Source organism: Polyergus mexicanus, unplaced genomic scaffold (assembly GCF_030449975.1).
Source record: "Polyergus mexicanus isolate NDT 795.1 unplaced genomic scaffold, iyPolMexi1.0 SCAF_21, whole genome shotgun sequence".
NCBI classification, from domain to species: Eukaryota; Metazoa; Arthropoda; class Insecta; order Hymenoptera; family Formicidae; genus Polyergus; species Polyergus mexicanus.
The window spans coordinates 2,579,228-2,602,988 of NW_027223341.1; the positions used below are offsets into that span (position 1 = coordinate 2,579,228).

At 29.9% G+C, this 23,761-nt stretch overlaps 1 protein-coding gene across 2 annotated transcripts; it reads right to left on the reverse strand.

Annotated features, from left to right (window-relative positions):
* Nucleotides 1-10,047: 10,047 nt before the first annotated feature.
* Nucleotides 10,048-23,761, reverse strand: LOC138942095 (17-beta-hydroxysteroid dehydrogenase 13-like). Of its 2 annotated transcripts, none has more exons than XM_070312133.1 (8): nucleotides 23,082-23,761; nucleotides 14,578-14,724; nucleotides 12,626-12,780; nucleotides 12,324-12,501; nucleotides 11,964-12,093; nucleotides 11,701-11,821; nucleotides 11,329-11,454; nucleotides 10,048-11,138 (listed from the first exon to the last, which is right to left on the reverse strand). In XM_070312133.1, exons 2-8 carry the CDS (start codon nucleotides 14,716-14,718, stop codon nucleotides 11,069-11,071), a joined length of 921 nt encoding a protein of 306 aa, XP_070168234.1. In that variant the 5' UTR covers nucleotides 14,719-14,724; nucleotides 23,082-23,761; the 3' UTR covers nucleotides 10,048-11,068. The 2 variants fall into 2 exon arrangements, with proteins under 2 accessions (XP_070168234.1, XP_070168235.1); XM_070312134.1 differs by lacking the exon at nucleotides 23,082-23,761 and adding an exon at nucleotides 22,447-22,461.

Genomic DNA, 23,761 nt, shown 5'->3' on the forward strand with positions numbered 1-23,761 from the left:
TACTTATATTAATAGTAATATTAATACTTCTTATATATAATTAGGTCTACAATGTATATGGTTCTAACAGTTTCAGTTTATAATGTTTACTCAACTATAGAAAAAGTTTCTATTAACATGTTTTCTTGAGAAAGATTTGATCATTTTAATATGGTTAAAACAATTTCATAATAACTGTTTGGGATTACTATGTTGAGTATAATAAAATAATCATTCATATAGTTATTTTATTATGGAAGTAATGTGTGAGGAAGAATGTAAATATGAATAAGTTATTTTTTGATGAGTATTTATTTTATATTTACATACAAAATGTATCTTTTTTTATATATTTATTTCTAAAAAAAAAATATTCTATTTATATATATCTATTATATATTAATATTATATATTATATTTTTTCATTACAGCATATTAAAAAGAAATTAAATAATATTGTAGTTTGTGAAACATAAATTGTGAAACATAAAAGATATTATAAAAGATAGTCTTATAAAAGATATTCTGTTTATGGAACATTATAAAACAGAAAAAAAATTACAGAACTTAATGTACTTAAACTTAATATTAACTTAGTATCTTTTTTCATATATTTATTCTTAAAAAAAATGTATTCTATTTATATACATATATTTATATATTACAGTTTTTCATTACAGCATATTAAAAAGAACTTAAATAATATTGTAGTTTGTGAAACATAAAAGATATTATAAAAGATAGTCTTATAAAAGATATTCTGTTTATGGAACATTATAAAACAGAAAAAAAAATTACAGAACTTAATGTACTTAAACTTAATGTTTTACTTAAAAATAAGTTATAAAATAAAAAATAAAATACATACACATTAGAAAATAATCTCTTTTTTAAAATCTTTATATAAATCACTTAAGTTGTATATATATCCACTAGAAAATAATATAATATTTTTCAATAACTAATGTTACAGAATACGTTTCAATAACTAATATAATAGTTATCATCTGCTTTTTGAATTAATGTATATACTTTGAAATACTGTACACAGTCGAAATTTATGGTATCATATTTTTCCGATATATTTACAGCATAAGCTTGATAATGATTATCGAAGTATGTTGTAAACAGATATTTTATAGTAGCATAGAAATGTGACGGTGACGATAAAGATACATTTGTATTAGTTTTAAAAATATTTGCAATTTCTGCAAATAAAGGAAAGTTGTCGTTATTAATTCCTATTAAGATGATCGATCCTCTTTTAAGCATTTCTGAAACAAACACTTTTCACTTGGGTATAATTTGTAATACAATTTAACAAAACTTTTATTTGACAAACTATTAATGAATTCCTTTTTTTATGTCACATACGATAAATTACCCGATTGCAATTTTATTAATAAATTGCTTAACATTATTTGTTGTTTAATTGCAATACTGTAACACGTTTATTCTACTACCCAGCAAACACACTTTTGTAACTATGTTATAACGGTTACATAATTCAGTATAACGGAATATAACAAGTAATATTACAAGATTGTAACATGTAACATTCTCATTCCTTGTAATTTCCCACTCAAGGAAGCAAAAATGTTATATAGCCGTTATACATTTAATTGTAACAATTATATAATATTATATTATTGTTACATTAAGAACATAACTATTATAAAATGAAAATATAACGTCATTGTTACTGATTTGATATTTATATATTTGTTATATAAATGTTACATCATAATTTTCAAATGTTTTTGAATATACATGTAATATTTATATAACAACTATATAAATATATTAAATCAGTAGCAATATTATGTTATACATTAATTTTATTACAGTTATATGTTCTTAATGCATCAATTTATATAATTGTTACAATTATATATATATATATATATATATATATATAAAGAGAGAGAGAGAGACAGTTTTTATATATATATGTTATACATTTGTGTTTTAGTTTAAAAATGTGTTTATATATAAACATTAATTTTGATATAATAAATATGTGTTATTGTTTGGGTGATTTCCTATAGTTAGTATATATATATATATAGAAAGTTTATTATATATTTATTTTAGTTTAGAAATTTGTTTATATTTATATATATATATATATATAATTATCATTTATGATATAATAAAAATATGTTTCTGTGGACGCACATTATCAGGGTACACAAGATTGAGTGATTCCATAATAATTATAATAATAATGAGAAGAATAATATATAATTTAAAAGTTTTATTATTTTATCTACGAACATTATAAAATGTCCAAATAAAATTAATGACCTACCATCTATATAATAATCTTACTATAATCACTTTTCAAGTTTCGACAATAATATAAACGATTATATATTAAGTTTAATAAATAGACCAACTAAGTGACCTATTTTAATAATCTTAATACATAATCTTTTATATCATTTTCGAAGCTTGAAAAGTGATTATAGCTAAAGATTATTATACGCATATGTTTCATATATATTATACATATGTATATCATATATCTCTCAAGAAGAAAAAACCGCAGTAACTCAATAATTTTTTTAATTTCTTTTGTTGTAGAATCTGAATGTAAATAACATATAGTGCACGATGTAAACATATATATATATATATATATACTAAATAAAATTATAACAATGCGAGAAACAAGTTTTATGTTAAACGTTTAAGATAATTGATGTAAGAATAAAACTCGTTATAATTACGATACTATTAATCACTGTTTAGATTTAGATAGTATCTGACAAAATTTTATCTTACACAATAAATGAACAAACAATTATACAATAAATAAACAAACAATGGCCAATTAAAAAATTTTATTCGTTTTAAAAATTTATTACGTGAATAATGTTTTGCTTTCTCATAGAGGAAGCTTTGTTTTCGTGAAAAAAATTTTTTTTTTAGTTTTCGATGCCAATGTGTTCAGAATAGTCTAAAACGCCGGAAAAACACGTTTCTAAAAAATGTCCGTCCGTGTGTATTTACGTGTGTACCATATATGCACCAAAAGGGCGTGGTTGCTGTAACTTTCGCAAATTTTGAGATATTGGACTAAACTTTTATACATGAATAGAATATCATTAAAAGATGTATTGAATTTGATGAGAATTGGTGACAGGGTTCATTTTTTATGAAACTCTGAATTTTTCAGTAATGTCTGTGGACGCTCTAACTTCTGTCAAGTTTTGAGGTATCAAACTAAGGAGCGTATTCTGTAACCATTAACAATATCATTTCGTTAGATATCATTCCGCAGCTGTTTTTCGATACGTTTTGGCTGCGCAATGACATAATTTTTAACGACATCGTTAAAAATTACAGAATAGACCCCTAAATTGTTTTACATGAATAGTAGAGTATCATTAAAGGATGATTGGTATTGAATTTGGCTAGGATCTCGAGCGTTTGTATATTTTCAATTTCAATTAAACTAGATTTAACATTTCCTAGTGTCCTTCGGTTATAACGAAATATATACAAGTTCAATTCGCATATGTCGTCTATATCACATACCTAATCTTAACGAAACCTAAAAGCGCGAAATTTCTCGTTGACAATATGAGCGTAATCTCAACTGTGTTTTCTGTATCATTCCACCAAATGTGGAAATACCTTCCGCAACCATTTTTCACTAACCAGCGTGACGGCAGCTCCGCAATCTATCTCAAAGATGACTCGCCGTTTTTCCAAACAGAGAGAGACCGTAAACTTATTCCAAAAACGTGAATGCTCCAACTCATCTATTCTAATAAACCTCTTCTAAAAGTTGAGTCTGAACTTTTTTCTTGCAAGTTTTAGGCAAATGATCTTTACCGCCGCATTCATGGTATTTAATGTGCCGAGGAAGAGTACAATCGGATGTCAGATGATTCTGTCCACACCTATAACAAGAAACATTATTGATTTTCGAATTTTGTCATAATTATGCTTATAAGTCCCGTTAAACGAGTTTATCTTTTTCCCATATTTGTGATTTTTTTGCTGTCCCATCGGTTTGAACTTTTTATCCGATCTTTTTTTCGATACTTTGGCACTCGATCCCACAAAACTCACCACGATCGCTGAATCTGTTTTCAACTCGTACACACCCTTTTCCGCCAGCTTCATGCCGCTGATTCCATCATCAGGTTTGCTGTCTCCAGTAATCGACCTTGGATCCGTTGATTTCGCAATCCGAATTAAATTCTAAGTTCTAGACGAATTAAATTCTAAGTTCTTTCTAATGCGCAGAACTCACCAAACGAAAGATCGCAACGTACTCGTCTCTCTGTGCTCGCGCTCCTTGTGCTTACGTGTACATATACTGGGTGTAACAGAGCGTCTGTATCAGTAGTTTTTTGAGGAAACAACGCATTTTCGTGAAAAATGTTTCATGCAAAATTTGTAGAGCTCTAAGTGGCGCATTATATAATAATATTAGTATGACCTAGAATAGCACTGTCAAGGTCATATAAAACTCACTTTAAATTTTTTAAACGAAACCCCCTATTTTTCATTACATATTCTTATAGCTTACATCGACAGCTTTACAAAACACTATAGTAAGAAATTTTTTCATTAAGTACTTTTTGAGTTATTTTATATTTTAATCTGACATATTTTGATATAAAAAATTAAATATTTCGTAAAATATTTAGTTTTCGATAATCTTACCGTAATACTTTTATGTACAGAATAATGAGACAAATTAACTGATGCAAAAAAGCTGTGAGATAAGCTACAAGAACATGCGATAAAAAAAGAGGTTTTCATTTGAAAAATCAAAGTTGACCTTGAATTGACCCTCAAGGTCAAGTTCAAGGTCAAGTTCAAGGTCACCATTCGATAGAGCATACTCGATTTACTTAAAAAATGTTTGCGATTTTTGATAAAAGCCATTTATTTATTTTCATTTTAGAAGGGGTGTACGGATGGACTGGAACACTCTGTATATATCGGCACTCCTAATGACGACGTCCAATTTATACAAATCATCGCTTGCCACTCGGCCACGAGTATTCTGGAATGCGCGATCTATATTTTATATAAGTAAACGCGCATTACTTAAAGCTGATACGTAACAGACGGATATATGCGCACATTGAATAACTCCGATAAATTTCGATGGATCTGAATAAAATTTTGTATCCTAAGTAAAGTTAGGTTCTTTTTTGACGTATGGTTTTAGAGATGCGCGATATCAAAATTACGACTCCGGATTCGGAATCAACAACCACAAAAACGATTATACCGATTTTTGAAACGTAATCGATCTTACCAATTTTGGTACAGAAAATGGCTCAAGCACGGAAAAAAAATTTTCGCTACCATAGCTAATCATGGTTTCCAAAATAAAACTCTAAACTGCAGCAAAAAGGTTTGCGGTTGGACCTAATAAATAGGTGTCACAGCGCTAAGATGTTTGTTGCCCATTTATTATGACTGAAATCTAATTACCATACGCAGTTTTTATCTAATTTCTTTTCCGTGAGTGTTTACCGGTTTAACTAGTTTTCCTTTCAAGATATGACACTTTTATTATTAATACGTTCTTATTTTTAGCTGGACGAAGTACAGTATAGTCTGGCTATAATTACAGGCTTCAGATCTTTATAGCTCGCAAAGATTTGTTTTACTGATACATGTATCTGCTTAGGCTTAAAAATATTTGCAATTTTATTTTAAACATATAGTGAGTAGTGTTTCAACTAATTATCGCATCAAGTGAATCTCTTAGATAATCGATTTGTATAAAATAAAAATTTTATAACATTTTATTGTAAAATCTATTGTATTTTACATATTATTGCTATGTAAAGATACAAAGTTGCTTTGTAATAAGCCGTAGCTGCTTAATGAAGCATTCATAAACTCCGTCATAAATAAAGAATCATTTTAAAAATTTTTATCCGATTCTTATCAAAATTATTACCTCATTATATAATGTCTTTATATAATATACAATTTATATAATTATCGCGATTGGTATCGCGAAAGCGTTTCTCTCTTCGTTTTTGTTGTTTATTTAATAGTTAAAAATTTCCGTAAAAATAATATAATATACATCTAATAAAATTATAATAATCAAACCAAAAGCTAACAACTTTTGATATTTGAAGAAACTTATGTAAAAATCGCGGGCATACACTAATTATACTATTATTAAACATACTGTTCAGATTTTGTAATAATTAGAACACAGGCGCGCGCTACGCGCGCGCTTTTTACCATAATAAATAACAGACACACATGCACGCACGCACGCACACGCAAATACACACACATACATATACATATGCATACGTACATACATATATGCATATATACATACATACTTATGTACATGCGTACATAGGTACATTAGGTACATTAGGTACATTAGGTACATATCTACATACATACGTATATACGTGCATATGTGTATACGTGTATACGTGTACAGATATATTATGTAGAATACACACACACACACACACACACACACACACACACACACACGCACGCACGCACGCACGCACGCACGCACGCACGCGCACACACACACACACACACGCACACACAATATTCATATTTATATATGCATACACCCTCTATATATATATATATATATTTCTTGTTCTGATTCTTTTTGATCTCCGTTACATTCATAAATAATCGAATATATTTATTGACTGCATTCGAATATATTATTTGACTACATTCAGAGTAACAAATATTGATCAAACTTTTTGTCTCTTGAATTTTGCAATTTAAACAAAAACCTAACGAAATTACAAATGTTTATTATTTTGAATTTGTTGTATTCAACGGTACGAAATTGAAAAGTGAGAAGTGGAAAACTACGCGAAGAAACATGGAAAATAAAAAAAATAAAGATTTGCAAGAGAATGCAGAAAATTTATTAATCTCTAATGATGTGTTTGAAAAGAAAGAATATGAAGATTTGCAAAACAATGCAGAAAGCTTATTAACTCCTAATGATGTGTTGAATAATATACAAATTTACGATTCAACTGTGTAAGTAAATGTCAAATTCATTTTTATTAAAAGCAAAAAATTAATAATTATAATTTTATTTATCAATAAAAATATGGGTTTGATTGAAGTGATAACATACAATAAAATTAATTATTAATATAATTATTAATATAATTATTAATTAATGTACAATTTCGAAAAAATTTAGATCTATGTCTTAACGATTTTTTAGGGCAGAGTATTACGGTTATTTTCATTTTTTTAATAAATTTTTCTCATGTTTTCTATAAATGTTTTTTTTCTAAACCAAATTTCTAATTTGGCAAAAATGTTACGTAATTAACATATATACATATTTATAATCTCTTCTTAAACTTTTAACATTAAATAACTAAAAATTAAGTGTCTCAAATTATTTTTTTGATAAATTGTAAATTACCTTGAATTAATCGTAAACTTTTATTACTGAAAATATACCTATATAAATCTTATTTAACAATAAATTCTTTAAATAAAGTAAAATATATTTTAATATATTAATTTACGCGCGAACAAATTAAAATATTTCCCAAAATTTTAAAGAGTTAATAATCATTGTTATTTTAAGTATCTATTATATTATCAATGTGCTCTTATTGAAATATTAAGCTCACGAAGGACCCTATTAAAAAAAAATAATAATTTGCTCATACAACTTTTATCTGAAGCCTTTTTTTTTGTGAAATGTATTGTTTATGAGAAATATTTGATCGTTTACATATTTTTAAACCACCTTGTATAATTATTTTTATAAACCTGTCTCCTTTCTTATATCAATTTCTTTTTATTATTTAGAGTGTCTTAACTATCGAATGTTTTATATATAATTGTGAAAAAAAATTATTTTTATTAATTCTATATTATTTTTATTTATTCTATATTACAATATATAGTGAAATAATCGGCTATGTTGATGGTATTGAGTCTCCACGCCTAGTCGGAAATAAACAATATAAGTTTTTTAAATTCTACTTGAATAATAATAATGGAAAAAGAGCTCAAGTGGTTGTATGGAACGAAGACATCGATCATGTAGAACATCTTATATTATCGAATCATATAAGTGCCCTTATCTTTTTTCTTTATAACTCTATAAATATATAATAATAAAAGAATAAAATAAATAATATCTTATAATATCTTATAATAATATTTTATATCTTATTAATAATATCTTATTTAGTTTATCTTTAATATATATTCTTTAAAAACTAACGTATATATATATGTAATGTATTAAAAATATTTAATATAAGATACATATGTATAGATTATACATTTAGATGATGTTCAAGCCAGAACACCAAAAATTGCAAATTTTAACAACGGGAATGTTTCATACGAATTATTAATTCGTAACAACACTGTTGTTACGAACTTGGGTAAATTCGAACCAATTTGCACATTAAATGATAAACCTATATTAACAAAATTACGTGAAATATTAAATACATCCGGTCGCGTTAGTAAGTTCTCTTATATATATTAAATATATATTTATATAGATATCTTTATAGTCATGTTAATGATGATATTTCTATCCATATTAAATACATTTTCTATATATTTGTTGATGAAAAACCGTTTTATTCAAATTTATTTTTTAATTAGAATTAGAAGATAATCATAGCAGGATATATAGTAATTTATTCTTTTTATTTTTTTTGTTTTCTTTTAAATTAAACAATTCTTTTTTATTCAAAATATTTTTTCTATTTATAAAATTAAAAAGTTTTTCTATTTTTAAATTAAAAAGTCTTTCAGTGATTTTTATTTTAAAAGCTTTATTATATATAAAATTAAATATTTTGTAGTATTGGAAGAGTTTGTCTGAATTTGAATTTTTTGAATCTTGTATAATGTTGACAACAATGAATGTTGTTTTTGATTAACTCTACTGCACGCTGAACACATAAAATTATCTTTATTAAATTTGAGTATTTTATTTGAATGTTCACTGTGTAAACAAATTCTGAGAAAACACTTATCGAATTTTGTCACACAAAGGATTGTCACCGTAAGATGAATTTAGCAACCGTGCATGACAATGATATTGAAAGATTTAGATAAATAAAAATCGCTTTCTCACTCTTCAAAGCAACGGCATATTATTATTATTATTATTATTATAAGCAATGTTTTATTTTTTACGAGTAATTAAACTCGTATTACAGGTACACAGAAAATCTTTGAAAATTATTGATTATATAACAAGATTCATTATAGCTCTTTAATTAAACGGCTAATTGCAAAATTTATATATTTATACATAGTATATAAAATTTATCTTCCATACATTCTCATAATTCTTCGGAAGCTTAGTATTAATATGACAAATTAAAATGCATGGAATTATTATCATACACATTTATTAACTACAAGGAACCCAGACAGCACAAAACATCCTCAGGATCATCCTGAATATGTCCAGGACGGTTCAGGACATTTGTAGGATGTTTTAAGATATTATTATAAATATATTTATAAAAATTTAATATGCATACATAATTATTTTTAGTTGTGTCGGCTATTTAATATAATTTAGAAATCTTAAGTATTATAATAAGTATTAATGTCCTATAAATGTCCACTGGATAACCCCTGGATGTCCGTAGGATATATCTGCCTTGTCTATTATATTGGATGTCTTTTGGATTTCCAGAGGATATATACATGTGCAATTAATTGTTAACGTTAATTTCGTTTAATATTAATAATTGAATTTGATGCGCACATTTTCATATATCCAAAATTATTATTTATTTAATATTTCATGAGAAATGTTACTGTTCGCAACATTCCAAAAACTTCACAAACAATAGTATTCAACCGCTAGTTCGTTTGTTTACCGCTATGCGACATGCGAACTCGTATTTGAGATTTGGTCATGAGAATTATATAAAGCTTGCAAAGAGCAACTGACAGGAAATTACAAATGTAATTATTTTCTATCAGTTCAATTTCTGATGCAATCCCAACATAGGGAATTCAGATATTGGATTGTTTAGACAATATTACACAACTCAAACCCAGGAGCCAAACCTAAAATATTTATGTACAGCTCGAAAGCCTCAAATATTAAAGAACAGTGAACTATTTTTAATATTAGATTTTTAATATTGGCAGTAAATAACAAAACATAATTTTAATTTATATTTAAATTTTAAAATTTGCTCCTTGAAACATACGAAAAATATCCCTAACATACCCTATAAAAATCCTTAAGATGTTCCACAGGATCTCCCTGGATTCTCCAGAGGTTAATATACGGCTATCATTTACTCTTCCTCAGGACATCCAGAGGAGATCTGAGGATTACAATGGGATATCCTGAGGATATCCTACATATATGTCCTGGATGCCCTTTGGACGTCCTAAGGACATCCTTGTGCTGTCTGGGAAACCAACAATACTTATTAATCATAATGTACAATGGATAAAAAAATTGTTTACTTACTGATATAATATTTTAATAACTGAAAGTTATTCCAATGTAGAATTATTGAAAGCTAAATATGAAATATTGTTTATAAGTTTTAATAAGTTCCACGTTTACCTTTTATGCGAATTAATGATGCTATGAAAAAGATTTAACATATTTTACACACACTCAAACATTTCATGTATATATACATAGAATTACAAGAAAAATTGTCAAAATTATTTTTTTATTTTAATAAAACAACGATAGTTTGCTATAAAAAATATTGCAGCATAATTATATTGGTATATATATAGTTATTGGGAAATATTAATAAAATTGTTATGAATAATTCTATAATATTTAGTTATAATAATTATGATGATTTTAACAATTATAATTATTGGAAAATACAATTTTTTTATTGTTTTTAATGTAAAATAACAAATTTGAAGCAATATATGCGTGTGCGTGCGTGCGTGCGTGCGTGCGTGTGCGTGCGTGTGTGCGTGTGCGTGCGTGCGTGTGTGTGTGTGTGTGCGTGCGTGTGTGCGTGTGCGTGTGTGTGTGTGTGTGTGTGTGTGTAAAATATACAGATATATAATGATGTACATAAAAAAAACCCATATTTCTCCGTATTTTTTAATTTTCTTCATCAGCGCCGAAACCTAAGAAATCATGTATGCACCAAACTATCTTGTTGGGTAAAATTCTGAAATCAAAATATTTTTATTATAGAGAATATATACAAACAGAAATAATATAATCGTAGTATAATAGCATTTACATTTATTAGTGATTTATGAATCGCTTTGCACAACTTATTAACATATGTAGTGATTATTTGAAAATATATAATATTATGCGTATTTAATGATAGAATTTTTATTTGCGCTATTTACCTCTTTAAATATAATATCGGCAGCCAACCTGAAGGTATACTTCTTTCTTTGAAATTTTGTCTTTGCGCATCGATTATTAGTGAAGCTGCTTTCTGCGGTGAAATTCCTCCTGTTATACTCGGAAATCTATTATTGACAAATAAAATAAAATTATCTATCACCAATAATTATAAAAATATCTTATTACTTTAATGTATAATATTTTTGATGTGTGTGAATAATGTAAGATCTATTATACAATAAAAGACACGTTTTTTATACGCTAATTTATAAAATGTATGAATAAAATTATAACTTTATAAATTTACACACTAAAGCTACTACGAAATATTAATTACAATTCGTCAATTTTATATCAGTATGTAAACATACCTCATTTTTGGCTTTTTGACAATTCCAGTAAGTACTAGAGCCGGATAAACGGTAGTGAATTTAATCAAAGATTTACCTTTGCTATATGTACGTAATTCATCGTTAACAGCTTCCATAAGTACTGTAACACATGAAGACAATATTATAAAACATGATTTGCAATTATATCTTTTTTATACTTTGAATATAATGTTTGTCGATTTACATTAAATATTAATAATCATATGCTTTACACACGTAAGATTATAATAAGATTAAATTACCTTTGATCGCGGATTTTGTGGGGCAATAAACCGTACCATGCGTAACGCCCTGATATGCTACTATTGATGAGACCGCCACAACGTGACCGCGATTCTTTTCGATCATATTTGGTAGAAACGCTTGCAACATCTAAAAGTGATTCTGTTTTATTTGAGAATAATTTGTGGAGGCTTATTACGAACATATATGTGCGTGTGTATGTATATGTGTAGTCTCTTAAATTTATTTCAATTTCAAATATAAACTAATTTTCAAGGTGTATCTTTTTTTTTATAAATAATGCAAATTACATTGCCAATTATTTTATATACATATATCTCATAGCTGCTATGCATGTTTATTTCAAATATGTTACTTACCCAATAATGCGATATTAAATTGATATTTATAACTCGTGTAATTTCATCGGCGCTTTGATTTATGAGTCTTTTAGCAATCCCTATACCGGCATTGTTGACTAAAATAGTAACGTCGCCGACTTCTTTTCTTACTTTTTCAACTACTTTAAAGACTTCTTTTCTATCTGCTACGTTGCATCTATAAAAATACCGATCAAGTTTTTAATCAGCGTTGACAATAATTAGATATGTGTGATTAATTGTACGCGCATAAACTATTCGAATCGCTTTTTATTCTATGAGATCGAGCAACATTGATTTACTTATAAGCGTATATATTGTTTTTTCCCATCATTTTAATCTCGTTCATCGTTCGGTTGTTGGTTTCTTCATTGATATCCCAACATACCACTGTCGCTCCTAACATTGCATAACCAATCGCTAATTCCTTCCCGATACCGTGGCCCGCACCTGTTATCTATCGTAATATATGTATTAAATACCAAGCCGCATTGCGTGAATTATATATTATTATAAATTTTATAGTTTACAAATTTTTACCCAATTTATATAAAAAGTAAATAATTAATAATTTGTTTATCAAACAATGGTTAGATTTTAAAATAAACAAAAGAAAGATACAACAAATCTTGTTTTATTTTTAATTCTTTTTTGTTTGGGTGAGAAAAAATTTGATGATAAACTGGCTCTATACTCTGTCCAGCGAGAGAATAACCTCGGATCAGACGAAAATTTGTTCGTTTCGCGCAGGTCTCCTTCCACAGAACGCCTAGAAAGCTCCCACCACATCATCATATTGCTCGTGCAACTTGCCAGTGCTAGCAACAAAGTTCCTCCCGACTGTGTAATTTAAATATATTACAACTCTTGCTCTTGTAGTTGCGTGTCATATTATTCCTTATTTTAATTTCATATAGCGTGTAAGATTTCGATTTTATATCACATTGAAATTAATCGAGATTATTTCATCCATTTAATTTTCTAAACTGACATGATAATCCCGAACCCGAGGAAGCCGTATCTACGTATACGGTACTAAGTACCTCGCCATGTTCTCCCCATTTTGCCTGCCTATGCGCGGACCGAGATTATTCTCTCGCTGGACGGAGTATAAATGGTTTTAAAAGAATATCTGAAACCCGTGCAACATAAGAAAACGTTTGTAACTTGTTATTTATGGATTAATTCAGTGCTCGGAATTAGATCCCGGTGTGAAGTTAGCACCTCAAATTCAAAAATCGAAAGTTTTATCAAGAGTTCTATTTGCACTTTAAATAGTTCTATAGTTTCTTATAGATTTTAAATATAGTTTCGGCGAAAAACCTAAAAAGATTGCATTTTGAAAATATGAGGTGCCAACTTCCCGTGGCACCACAAAATGCGAAAAATGTCATTTAAATCATAGTATCTTATAGTTCTCTCAAAGAGTTCTCCAGTTCCTGATAAGTTCTAACAAAAGTTCTGGCCTCTAAATATTTTTAAACAATTTTTTAATCTCAGAGCTGACACCTCATCTTCCGTTAAAAGCGGCCAGAACTTTTACATTTTTGATTTTACAGCTTCGAACCTTAAAAATAATCGATAGAACTCGTAGAGGTGCAAATAGAACTCTCAATAGAACTCGAAAAAAATTTTATCCTCTCGAGACTTAGAAATTTTTTACGAATTAGCACCTTATTTCCTATAGAATTATGAGATGCTGATTATTTTCGTGGCTTTTTTGACAGTTTCCGACAGTTCTCGCATAGTCCTAATTTTGATAGGTTTTAGCAATAGTTCCGGTCTTTAAATATTTTTAAACAATTTTTGAATCTTAGAGCTGGCACTTTATCTTCCGCTAAAACTCGGAATTCTAATGACAGTTTTGTTTGGACCCCGAAGAATTCTATTAATTATTATTAACATCCGAAGCTGTAAAACCAAAGATAAAAAAGTTCTGGCCACTTTTAGTTATTGCTTTTAGAAAATTTCTAAAATTTTTTTTGGTGTTTCAGAGTTCTGTTGACAGTTCTATTTGCACCCCAAAGAATTCAATCGATTATTATTAATATCCAAAGCTGTAAAACCAAAGATGAGAAAGTTCTGGCCACTTTTAGCGGAAGATGTAGAAGCTCTAAGATTCAAAAATTGTTTAAAATATTTAAAGATTGGAAGAATTGCTAAAACCTATCAAAAACTGTAGAACTCTTCGAGAATTAGATAAGATAATACATCTTTTCTATATCTATACATATATTATGAATTCCGTACGCACCAAAACAATTTCATCAGCTACGCTCTTTCTTGTTGTAGGAATAAATATCGTGAATATGCTCTCGCAAATGAAATATAAAACTTTCAAAATAAGAAATAGTATTTCTGCCAGAAGGAGCATGCTATCATATATTTTCATCATAATTATCTGAAAAAATAATAAAATTATTTCGAGAACTTGCTACGAATTTTCGCTTGATGTTTTTTCTGGCTGGTTTGGTAGCTACACATATCGTTTCCCGAGGCAGTTAGTACAACTTTATCAGAAGGCTTGTCAAGATATGATTGATGTTATTGGAAATAACTCAGCGTTTATTCTTGTTTGGCAATATTTTAATAATTATAGTTCCGTGATAATTAATCGCACGACAGCAGAAAAGCGAGTTGTATTAGGCTTCGATTCGGCGATTAAAATTCACAAGGCTGCAAGACCGATTCTCAATACAATTCTTAATCTGAATAGACCGGTGGACTTGTAACAAGTGAAAATGAAGTCGAGAGCGAACGGCGTGATTATCATCAGGATAATTGAGAATTTTTATACGATTCGAAAAAGAGATCGTGTCAGATTTTGATTTTTCGCAGATGTCGATCACGCGACGTATCGAAATGAGATACACGAGTGAGGGTCGATACATATTACGTTAATTGCTCGTTCGCAGAGATTCGCGTTCCAATATACGTCTGCCTAGCTAGCCCCCCATGTTACAGAAATTTAATAAAAAAATTATATAATTATGCGCTAATTATGCGCTCACCAAATTCATAAAAAAAAATTTTGCGCTCTTTCAGCAAAAAAGAAATCTTTTTTGTGGGAGGGGGGGCTCTGAGTGGACAGCCAGCGAGCCCCCTCCCCACCTATTAATAACAAATAATTTCGAAAAACAAATACGCAAGATTTATGCGCTAATTATGCGCTATTATATCCAGATGATTTTGATTTTTCCGCTGCAATCCTTAAGGGACTTCTTTCTTAAAGCAAAGGGCGAGATTATCATATAACTCGTTTAAAATCACAAAAGTGGATAAATTAACTATACACGATAAGTCTTTGATCTATGCGCTATCCTGTCGAGATGATTTTAATTTTTGCATTGCAAATAAAATAATTTGATTTTTGATTAACAAGGGGAGGGCCAAGTCGTGCACACACGGATTTCGCTCAACTTTAAATATGTTTTAGTACTAACCCCCCACTAATTCATGGACAAGTGGCACGACGCAATACTCAAGCATTCGCGAGAAATTTGCATTAAAAATTTGTCGTGCGCTTTCTATACCGAATTAGCGAAAGAAGTTAGCAGATAGCAGCGTAGAGGATAAGGCGGCGGCTTAGAACGCTGCCTGTTGCACGTTCGAGTCCTGACTTTACCAATTTTTTTTTTATTTTTACAAAATATTGCAACAAGTGAACGCATATGGAGTAAAAAAATTATTATTTAATAATTATTGTATTAAATTTAATGCTAATACTTTAAATATAATATTTTATACTCGCATACTTTAACGCCTGTAACGATACGAATAATATCGGTTCGCAATACAATTAAAGACTCCATAATCATTTTTTTTTTTAAATTCTGCCTAAATTCTTTCTAAAAATGACCGGTCAGTGCTTTTGTACTACTATGGAAGTTTTTCTGTTGCCGAAAACTCGATTATGAGGCAGTTGTATCTGCTACCTGCGGAAACCGTTATTTTCTATCTGGTAGAGGGGAGTAGAGACACGGGTATTTAATGTAAATGATGTCTGCTTCTCTCTAAGAAATTTGAAAAAACCATGCTGCAACCACTTGTAAAGATGTAAGCTTTATTCAATGTGCTTGGTGTAAATTGACATTGTGCTTCAAATGTTTCTTTGATGATTATCATCCAAAAATTTGTACACCCAAAGAGGATTCCGAAGAGAATTCCGATATATAAAAATAAAACTATTTAAAAATGATTATGGAGTCTTTAATTGTATTGCGAATCGATATTATTCGTATGGTTACAGGCGTTAAAGTATGCGAGTATAAAATATTATATTTAAAGTATTAAGAGGATGCCGGAGCGACGGCCGAACTCCGACGGGTTAGCGCCCTCATCTAAGCGTAACTAAAATTATCGATAATACCGACCGAAATTATCGATAATATCAATAATTTTAGTTCCGCTGTTACCGATAATATTTCTGCATGTTTTATGCATATTTGAAAGAGAATTGTGTTCAATATGATGAAATCGGACAACATCGTGTATTTCTACTGCTCTATTGCCTCGCACGCATATTTAAGCGTATCTAAGCGTATAGATAACAGTATAACATAGACACGTGTCTGCCTTTATTGCATATTTGAACACAATTGCACACATTACTTATATGGACTTATATATATATATATATGTGCGTGTGTGTGTGCCTTTCCATATATCCTTCCAAGAGGAATAATATTTGGCCATGTATCTGTGTGTGTGTGTGCATGTATGTTGTTTTATATATATATATATATATATATATATATATGTGTGTGCCTTTTATATATATATATATATATATATATATATATATATATACATACATACATACATACAATGGCACAATACATATATATGTATTATAATATATAATAACGGTTATATTGCTAATCTTATATAACTATTAAATCGCATCCGATTCAAAATATTGTAAAGCAACCAGCACACGTAAATTGCCTCTGGAATACTTTTTACAATAACCAGCACACGTAAATCGCCTCTGGAATATTTTTTACAATAACCAGCACACGTAAATTGCCTCTGGAATACTTTTTACAATAACCAGCACACGTAAATCGCCTCTGGAATATTTTTTACAATAACCAGCACACGTAAATCGCCTCTGGAATATTTTTTACAATAATCAGCACACGTAAATTGCCTCTGGAATACTTTTTACAATAACCAGCACACGTAAATCGCCTCTGGAATATTTTTTACAATAACCAGCACACGTAAATCGCCTCTGGGATATTTTTTACAATAACCAGCACACGTAAATCGCCTCTGGGATATTTTTTACAATACCCAGCACACGTAAATCGCCTCTGGGATATTTTTTACAATAACCAGCACACGTAAATCGCCTCTGGGATATTTTTTACAATACCCAGCACACGTAAATCGCCTCTGGGATATTTTTTACAATAACCAGCACACATAAATCGCCTCTGGGATATTTTTTACAATACCCAGCACACGTAAATCGCCTCTGGGATATTTTTTACAGTACCCAGCACACGTAAATCGCCTCTGGGATATTTTTTACAATAACCAGCACACGTAAATCGCCTCTGGGATATTTTTTACAATACCCAGCACACGTAATTCGCCTCTGGGACATATTTTTAACCAGAACGCTCCTGCAAACCGCATCTGGTATGAAATATTTACAACCAATTCACGAAAAGATCGCTTCTGGGATCAAATATTTCGGCAATATTTAGAGCGCACATGCAAACCGCATCTGGTATGAAATATTTACAACCAGTTCACGAAAAGATCGCTTCTGGGATCAAATATTTCGGCAATATTTAGAGCGCACATGCAAACCGCATCTAGTATGAAATATTTACAACCAGTTCACGAAAAGATCGCTTCTGGGATCAAATATTTCGGCAATATTTAGAGCGCACATGCAAACCGCATCTGGTATGAAATATTTACAACCAGTTCACGAAAAGATCGCTTCTGGGATCAAATATTTCGGCAATATTTAGAGCGCACATGCAAACCGCATCTGGTATGAAATATTTACAACCAGTTCACGAAAAGATCGCATATAGATAATATATAACACACATAGTATGCTCGGATCAGAAAGAGACGGACAGAGAAGAATGGCAAAGAGGAAGAGGATATGAGTGTAAGTGAGCAAGTGTCTATACAAGTGCCAAAAGTAAGAAAAAAAAGGAAATAGTTGGATCTTTCTCCGTAGCAATACTTTATGCTCACTAATATTTAGCGACTGATGTGAATTATTAATCGATATATCGTTGTACAGCCATTCCTTCGCTTACTCATTCCTATTCTCTCTCTCTCTCTCTCTCTCTCTTTCTTTTTTTTGCCCATGTCTGTCTATTTCTTTATAACAAAAATACTATATGAGTACTAAATACTATGTGCATCATATACATATAATGTGTATGTTCATGTATTGTAGTAATTCTAAATTCTATTTAAAGATTAATTTTATGTTACAATTTTTTTATACAAAGGTCTTTATGTTGTTTTCTATTTAGGAATTGCTTTAAAGATATAATCAAAAAATAAAAAAAGAAACTTGAAATATTACATTTTTATATAATATTACATTATCATACTTATATTTTTGTGTAAACTGCACGGAAAAAAAATTCAATTATATCTAGCGACATATTAGTATATAGTATACATTAAAACAATTCCTTCTAGAATTATGGTATATAAATATACTAACCTTTTGACCCTTATTCTTTTTAAAGAAAGTCTGCGGACAAAGCGAGACAAGCGTTTCTCATTACATTTTCGCCCTATTATATGAACACACTATGACTACACAAATACAACACTCGTTTTTTAAATTCCACGCGTTATAACGCGTTATAACGGTTGAGCACACTTTTGCGGTTATCTCTCGTTACGCGTATGTACACAACACGCGCGACTGAGACTGAGACTGAGTACTGCCGCGCACTGATATTATCGCATGTGCCTGGCTGTGTGCGTGTGAATAGTACAGTCGCCTTATTCCCCGATACGTACATACATAGATACATGCATGCTACAAATATCGCGTAATAATAAAAACAAATGCGCATCTTTATAAACGAATATTCTGTAACCGAATAAAAAGTTATTTTCATATTGATTAAAATTAATTCGATACATAAAAACATTATTAATATTTTACGACGTGTCATTTTAATCACAATAATGTAATTAATGCATTTAAATTATTTTCGGATATATAAAATGCGAAATACAGACATTTGATTTTCTATAGTAACATGACATATATATACAGGGTGTCCGGTGTCAACCGCAACACCGGTCATGTGCAGGTAGAGCAGGTGAAACCGAGAAGAAAAGTCCTGTACCAATTTTTTATATAATACTTAATAAAAGAGTTATTATTGAGTAAAGTCTGGCCAATCAGCGCCGATCTTTAGCCGGGCGCATGTCGGTGAACCGCGCGCTTAATAGTGTACGCCGCTGCACATTCACAGCGCGCGGCTCACTGACGTGCGCCCGGCTAAAGGTCGGCGCTGATTGGCCATACTTTACTCAATAATAACTCTTTTATTAAGTGTTATAGAAAAAAAAGGTAAAGGACTTTTCTTCTCGATTTCATCTGCTCTACCTGCACACGACCGGTGATGCGATTGACGCCGGACACCCTGTATATATATATAAATTTTATAATAATTTATATATATTAATCTAACGTGAAAGATTATAGATAAAGGGAGCCTCACGAGCGAGACTTCGGAACTCTTCGATATTTGTCGTCTCGCTTGCTCCTTCATTCTTTCTCGCTATTGCTTTTGTCGACTCTCCAGCATCGCGCGGGGATCTTTCCTTATATAAACATCTTATAAAATAAAAACTGAAACTTTCATATTGTATTTTATTAGTATAAAAATAATTATAATGGATTAATGAGATTCTTGCAATTAAAATAACACCAAATATGACATAAATCGGATAATTTTAAATGAAATAAGTAATCATAATTTTAATAACATAATTGATTAAAAATAATCCGATTTATGTCATGTTTCGTGTCATTTTAATCGCAAGAATCTCATTAATCCATTATAATTATTTTTATACAGATGAAATGGAAAATACAAGTTTCATTTTTTATTTAGAAGATGTTTATATTTTGTAGATAAGTAAAGATCCCCGACGCTGAAGAGTCGACAAAAGCGAGAGCGAGAAACAATGAAGGAGTAAGTGAGATGACAAACATGGAAGAGTTCCGAAGCCTCGCTCGCGTGACTCCTTTTATCTGTAATTTTTCACGTATATATGTCATCTTATTATAGAAAATAAAACTTTTGTATTTCGCATTTTATATATCTGAAAATAATTGTAATGGATTAATTACATTTTTGCGATTAAAATGACACCAAATACGATATAAATCCGATTATTTTAAATGAAATAAGTAATCATAATTTTAATAACATAATTGATTAAAAATTATCCGATTTATGTCATGATTAGTATTATTTTAATCGTAAGAATCTCATTAATCTATTAGAATTATTTTGATATCGATAAAATACGAAAAACAGAAATTTTACGAACGATATGTAACCCGAGATATTATAGATAAAGAGAGCCTCGCGAACGAGACTTCGGAACTCTTTGATGTTTGTCATCTCGCTTGCTCCTCGTTCTTTATTGTATTCTTTCATCCCCATTATTATATTCTTTTATTTCTTCGACTTTTATTCTTTCTATATTCTCGTCTTCCTACATAATAATACATTAATTTATTCGTCTTTATTTTATACAACATAAATGAGATATTGTGTATGTCATAAATAGAAAAAGTATTTAATTATGTGTATTTTTGTATGTACATGTGTTGTATTTAACTATAGTTAAATAGAAAAAGAAAATAATTTGTGTATCTCATTTATGATGTATCAAATAAACATAAATAAATAAATTTATTTATTTTCATGTAGGGAGACGAGAATAGAAAGAATAAAAATTGAGCAAATAAAAGAATATAATAATGAGAATAAAAGAATACACTATACAATAATGAACGAGCAGAAGGAAAGAGAGAGAGAGAGAGAGAGAGAGAGAGAGAAGCGCGAGTGAACGCGTAAGTGAATATGCGAGGAGCATGAAGCTAAGCGATACGTAGTACATAGCGAGCGAGCGATTAGAAAGAGACAGAGCGTATCAAGTGTATGATCGAGAGAAAAAAGATACTGCAATAATGTTAGTGCGTACATGTATATTACTCTACACGCATGAAAGAGACAAAGGTAGTACGATTATGTCTGTCCTTGTCGTGTAAGATTACAGCTCCGTCTATCGCGACATCACGCAACTAATCTACTGCTCTGTTTTACTCTTGAGCCTCCATCTCGCACACACACATATGCACGAAAATTTTATTTTGCAAAATCTTTTTTATAAAGCTTCTAAACTCACTTCTCTAAGTTCACTTATACTCTTTGATGAAATGCCGAGTGCGGAGTTTACTGATTAGGCACGTGTAGATTACACATTTGTTATATTAAATAAATGTTGACGCAGAAGCCGATAACAAAACTGTAATTTTCTCATTTTTTTTAACTTTTCATATGAAATGTTAAACTCCGCACTCCGTTATTATGTGTACCTTAATTGTGGAAAAGGATTTGTTGATATCTATAATCAACAAAAAGATTTTGCAAAATAAAGAATATTCGCGTTCTGTCGGTAATCCGGCAACCTCTTAACATTAAATTTAATAATTATTAAATAATAATTTTTTTACTCCATATGCGTTCACTTGTTGCAATATTTTGTAAAAATTAAAAAAAAAATTGGTAAAGTCAGGATTCGAATGTGCAACGGGTAGCGTTCTAAGCCGTCGCTTATCCTCTGCGCCACGCTGCTATCTGCTAACCTCTCCCGCTAATTCGGTATAGAAAGCGCACGACAAATTTTTAATGCAAATTTCTTACGAATGCTTGAGTATTACGTCGTGCCACTTGTCCATGAATTAGTGGGGGGTTAGTACTAAAACATATTTAAAGTTGAGCGAAAACCGTGTGTGCACGACTTGACGCTCCCCTTGTTAGACTTATGCGCGCGTGGGAAAATAGAGGCAGGAATATAACACACTGTTTTATATAATTACACCTTTTATATCAGCTTATTCTTTACATGACTTCGCGTGCACAACGTAACTAAAAGACTAGTGCAACCGCGAGAGAAAAAGGAAACTAAACGTTTTAGTCAATACAGTCAAACGATAGATAGCGCAAGGATGCCGTTTTTACATCATTTTCAATAGCGTGCATACATAAAACAAAAGAAAATATTTAGATGTGTTTCTTGTTTTTATTATATATACTTTATATATATATATATATATATATATATATATATATATATATATACATATACTGAATATATTGTATATTATACTTCCGCGATTTTAAACGAGTTATATATGTAATACATTTTTTAATATTATTTTCTACAACTTGATTTTATCAGTCTGATACTGGGCATGTTTAATTACATACATTTTTCCATTTCACACCAAAAGTTCGTTAAATGAAGTGATTCTTACGACTATTTAATAATTATATAAAAATAAGGGAATATATAAACGTCATCTTTACTGTTTATATTTATATTTATATTTATATTTGTTTATATTTATTACTGTTTATTTTCATAGCTCTTGAGAAAATAGTTTTTTTTTAATTCTTTATAATTTTTCAAATTTTTATTTTTTGTAAATACGATAAGATTAATTTTATTTACCTGATTTTAATCGCCGTCCAAAACTTTCGTGATATACGAATTTTCTTCCAATCTGATGATTGAATGCCACTCGAAAAATAGGCAATACACTGTTTACAAAATATTTATATGTGTATCTTGCAGAGATAGCTGGTGCCAAAATTTAGCTAACATAAGATTCGCAGTTGCAAACGAAGCAAGAGACCTTCAATAGCGAAAAGCAAAGACTAAGTTATCGGAGATGACTTTGATAGTGATCTGCAACAGATTGCGCGTGTTTGCCGCTTTTATCATCTTATTATGCGGTTTTCAAGCGACGCTAAGTATATAAAAAAAACGATTCGGTCAACGGTTTGCCTATGTTGCCTATGTACAGGGGCCGCGACGCTACCAAGTAGCTTATCCGGAGTTTTACGTCTAATAAACTTTCGATTAAAATTCTTCAGGAACCAAGCCGTTAATCAAAAATCTAACGGCACTTTTCTTATACAATGTGGATGCAAGCTTTCGATTGCGACCAGTTTGAATAAGATTAGTGCAGTCAATCCTGAGGAATGATAATCGTACCAGAAATGTGACATTTTTCGTTCTTCTTCATTATTATAATAATAAGGTAAGTTTCAGACTCTCACGTACGTATGCTCGCACGCACACACGCAAAACGATTTTGTCCCTCAAGGCGCGTTTACAGCGCTCATGTA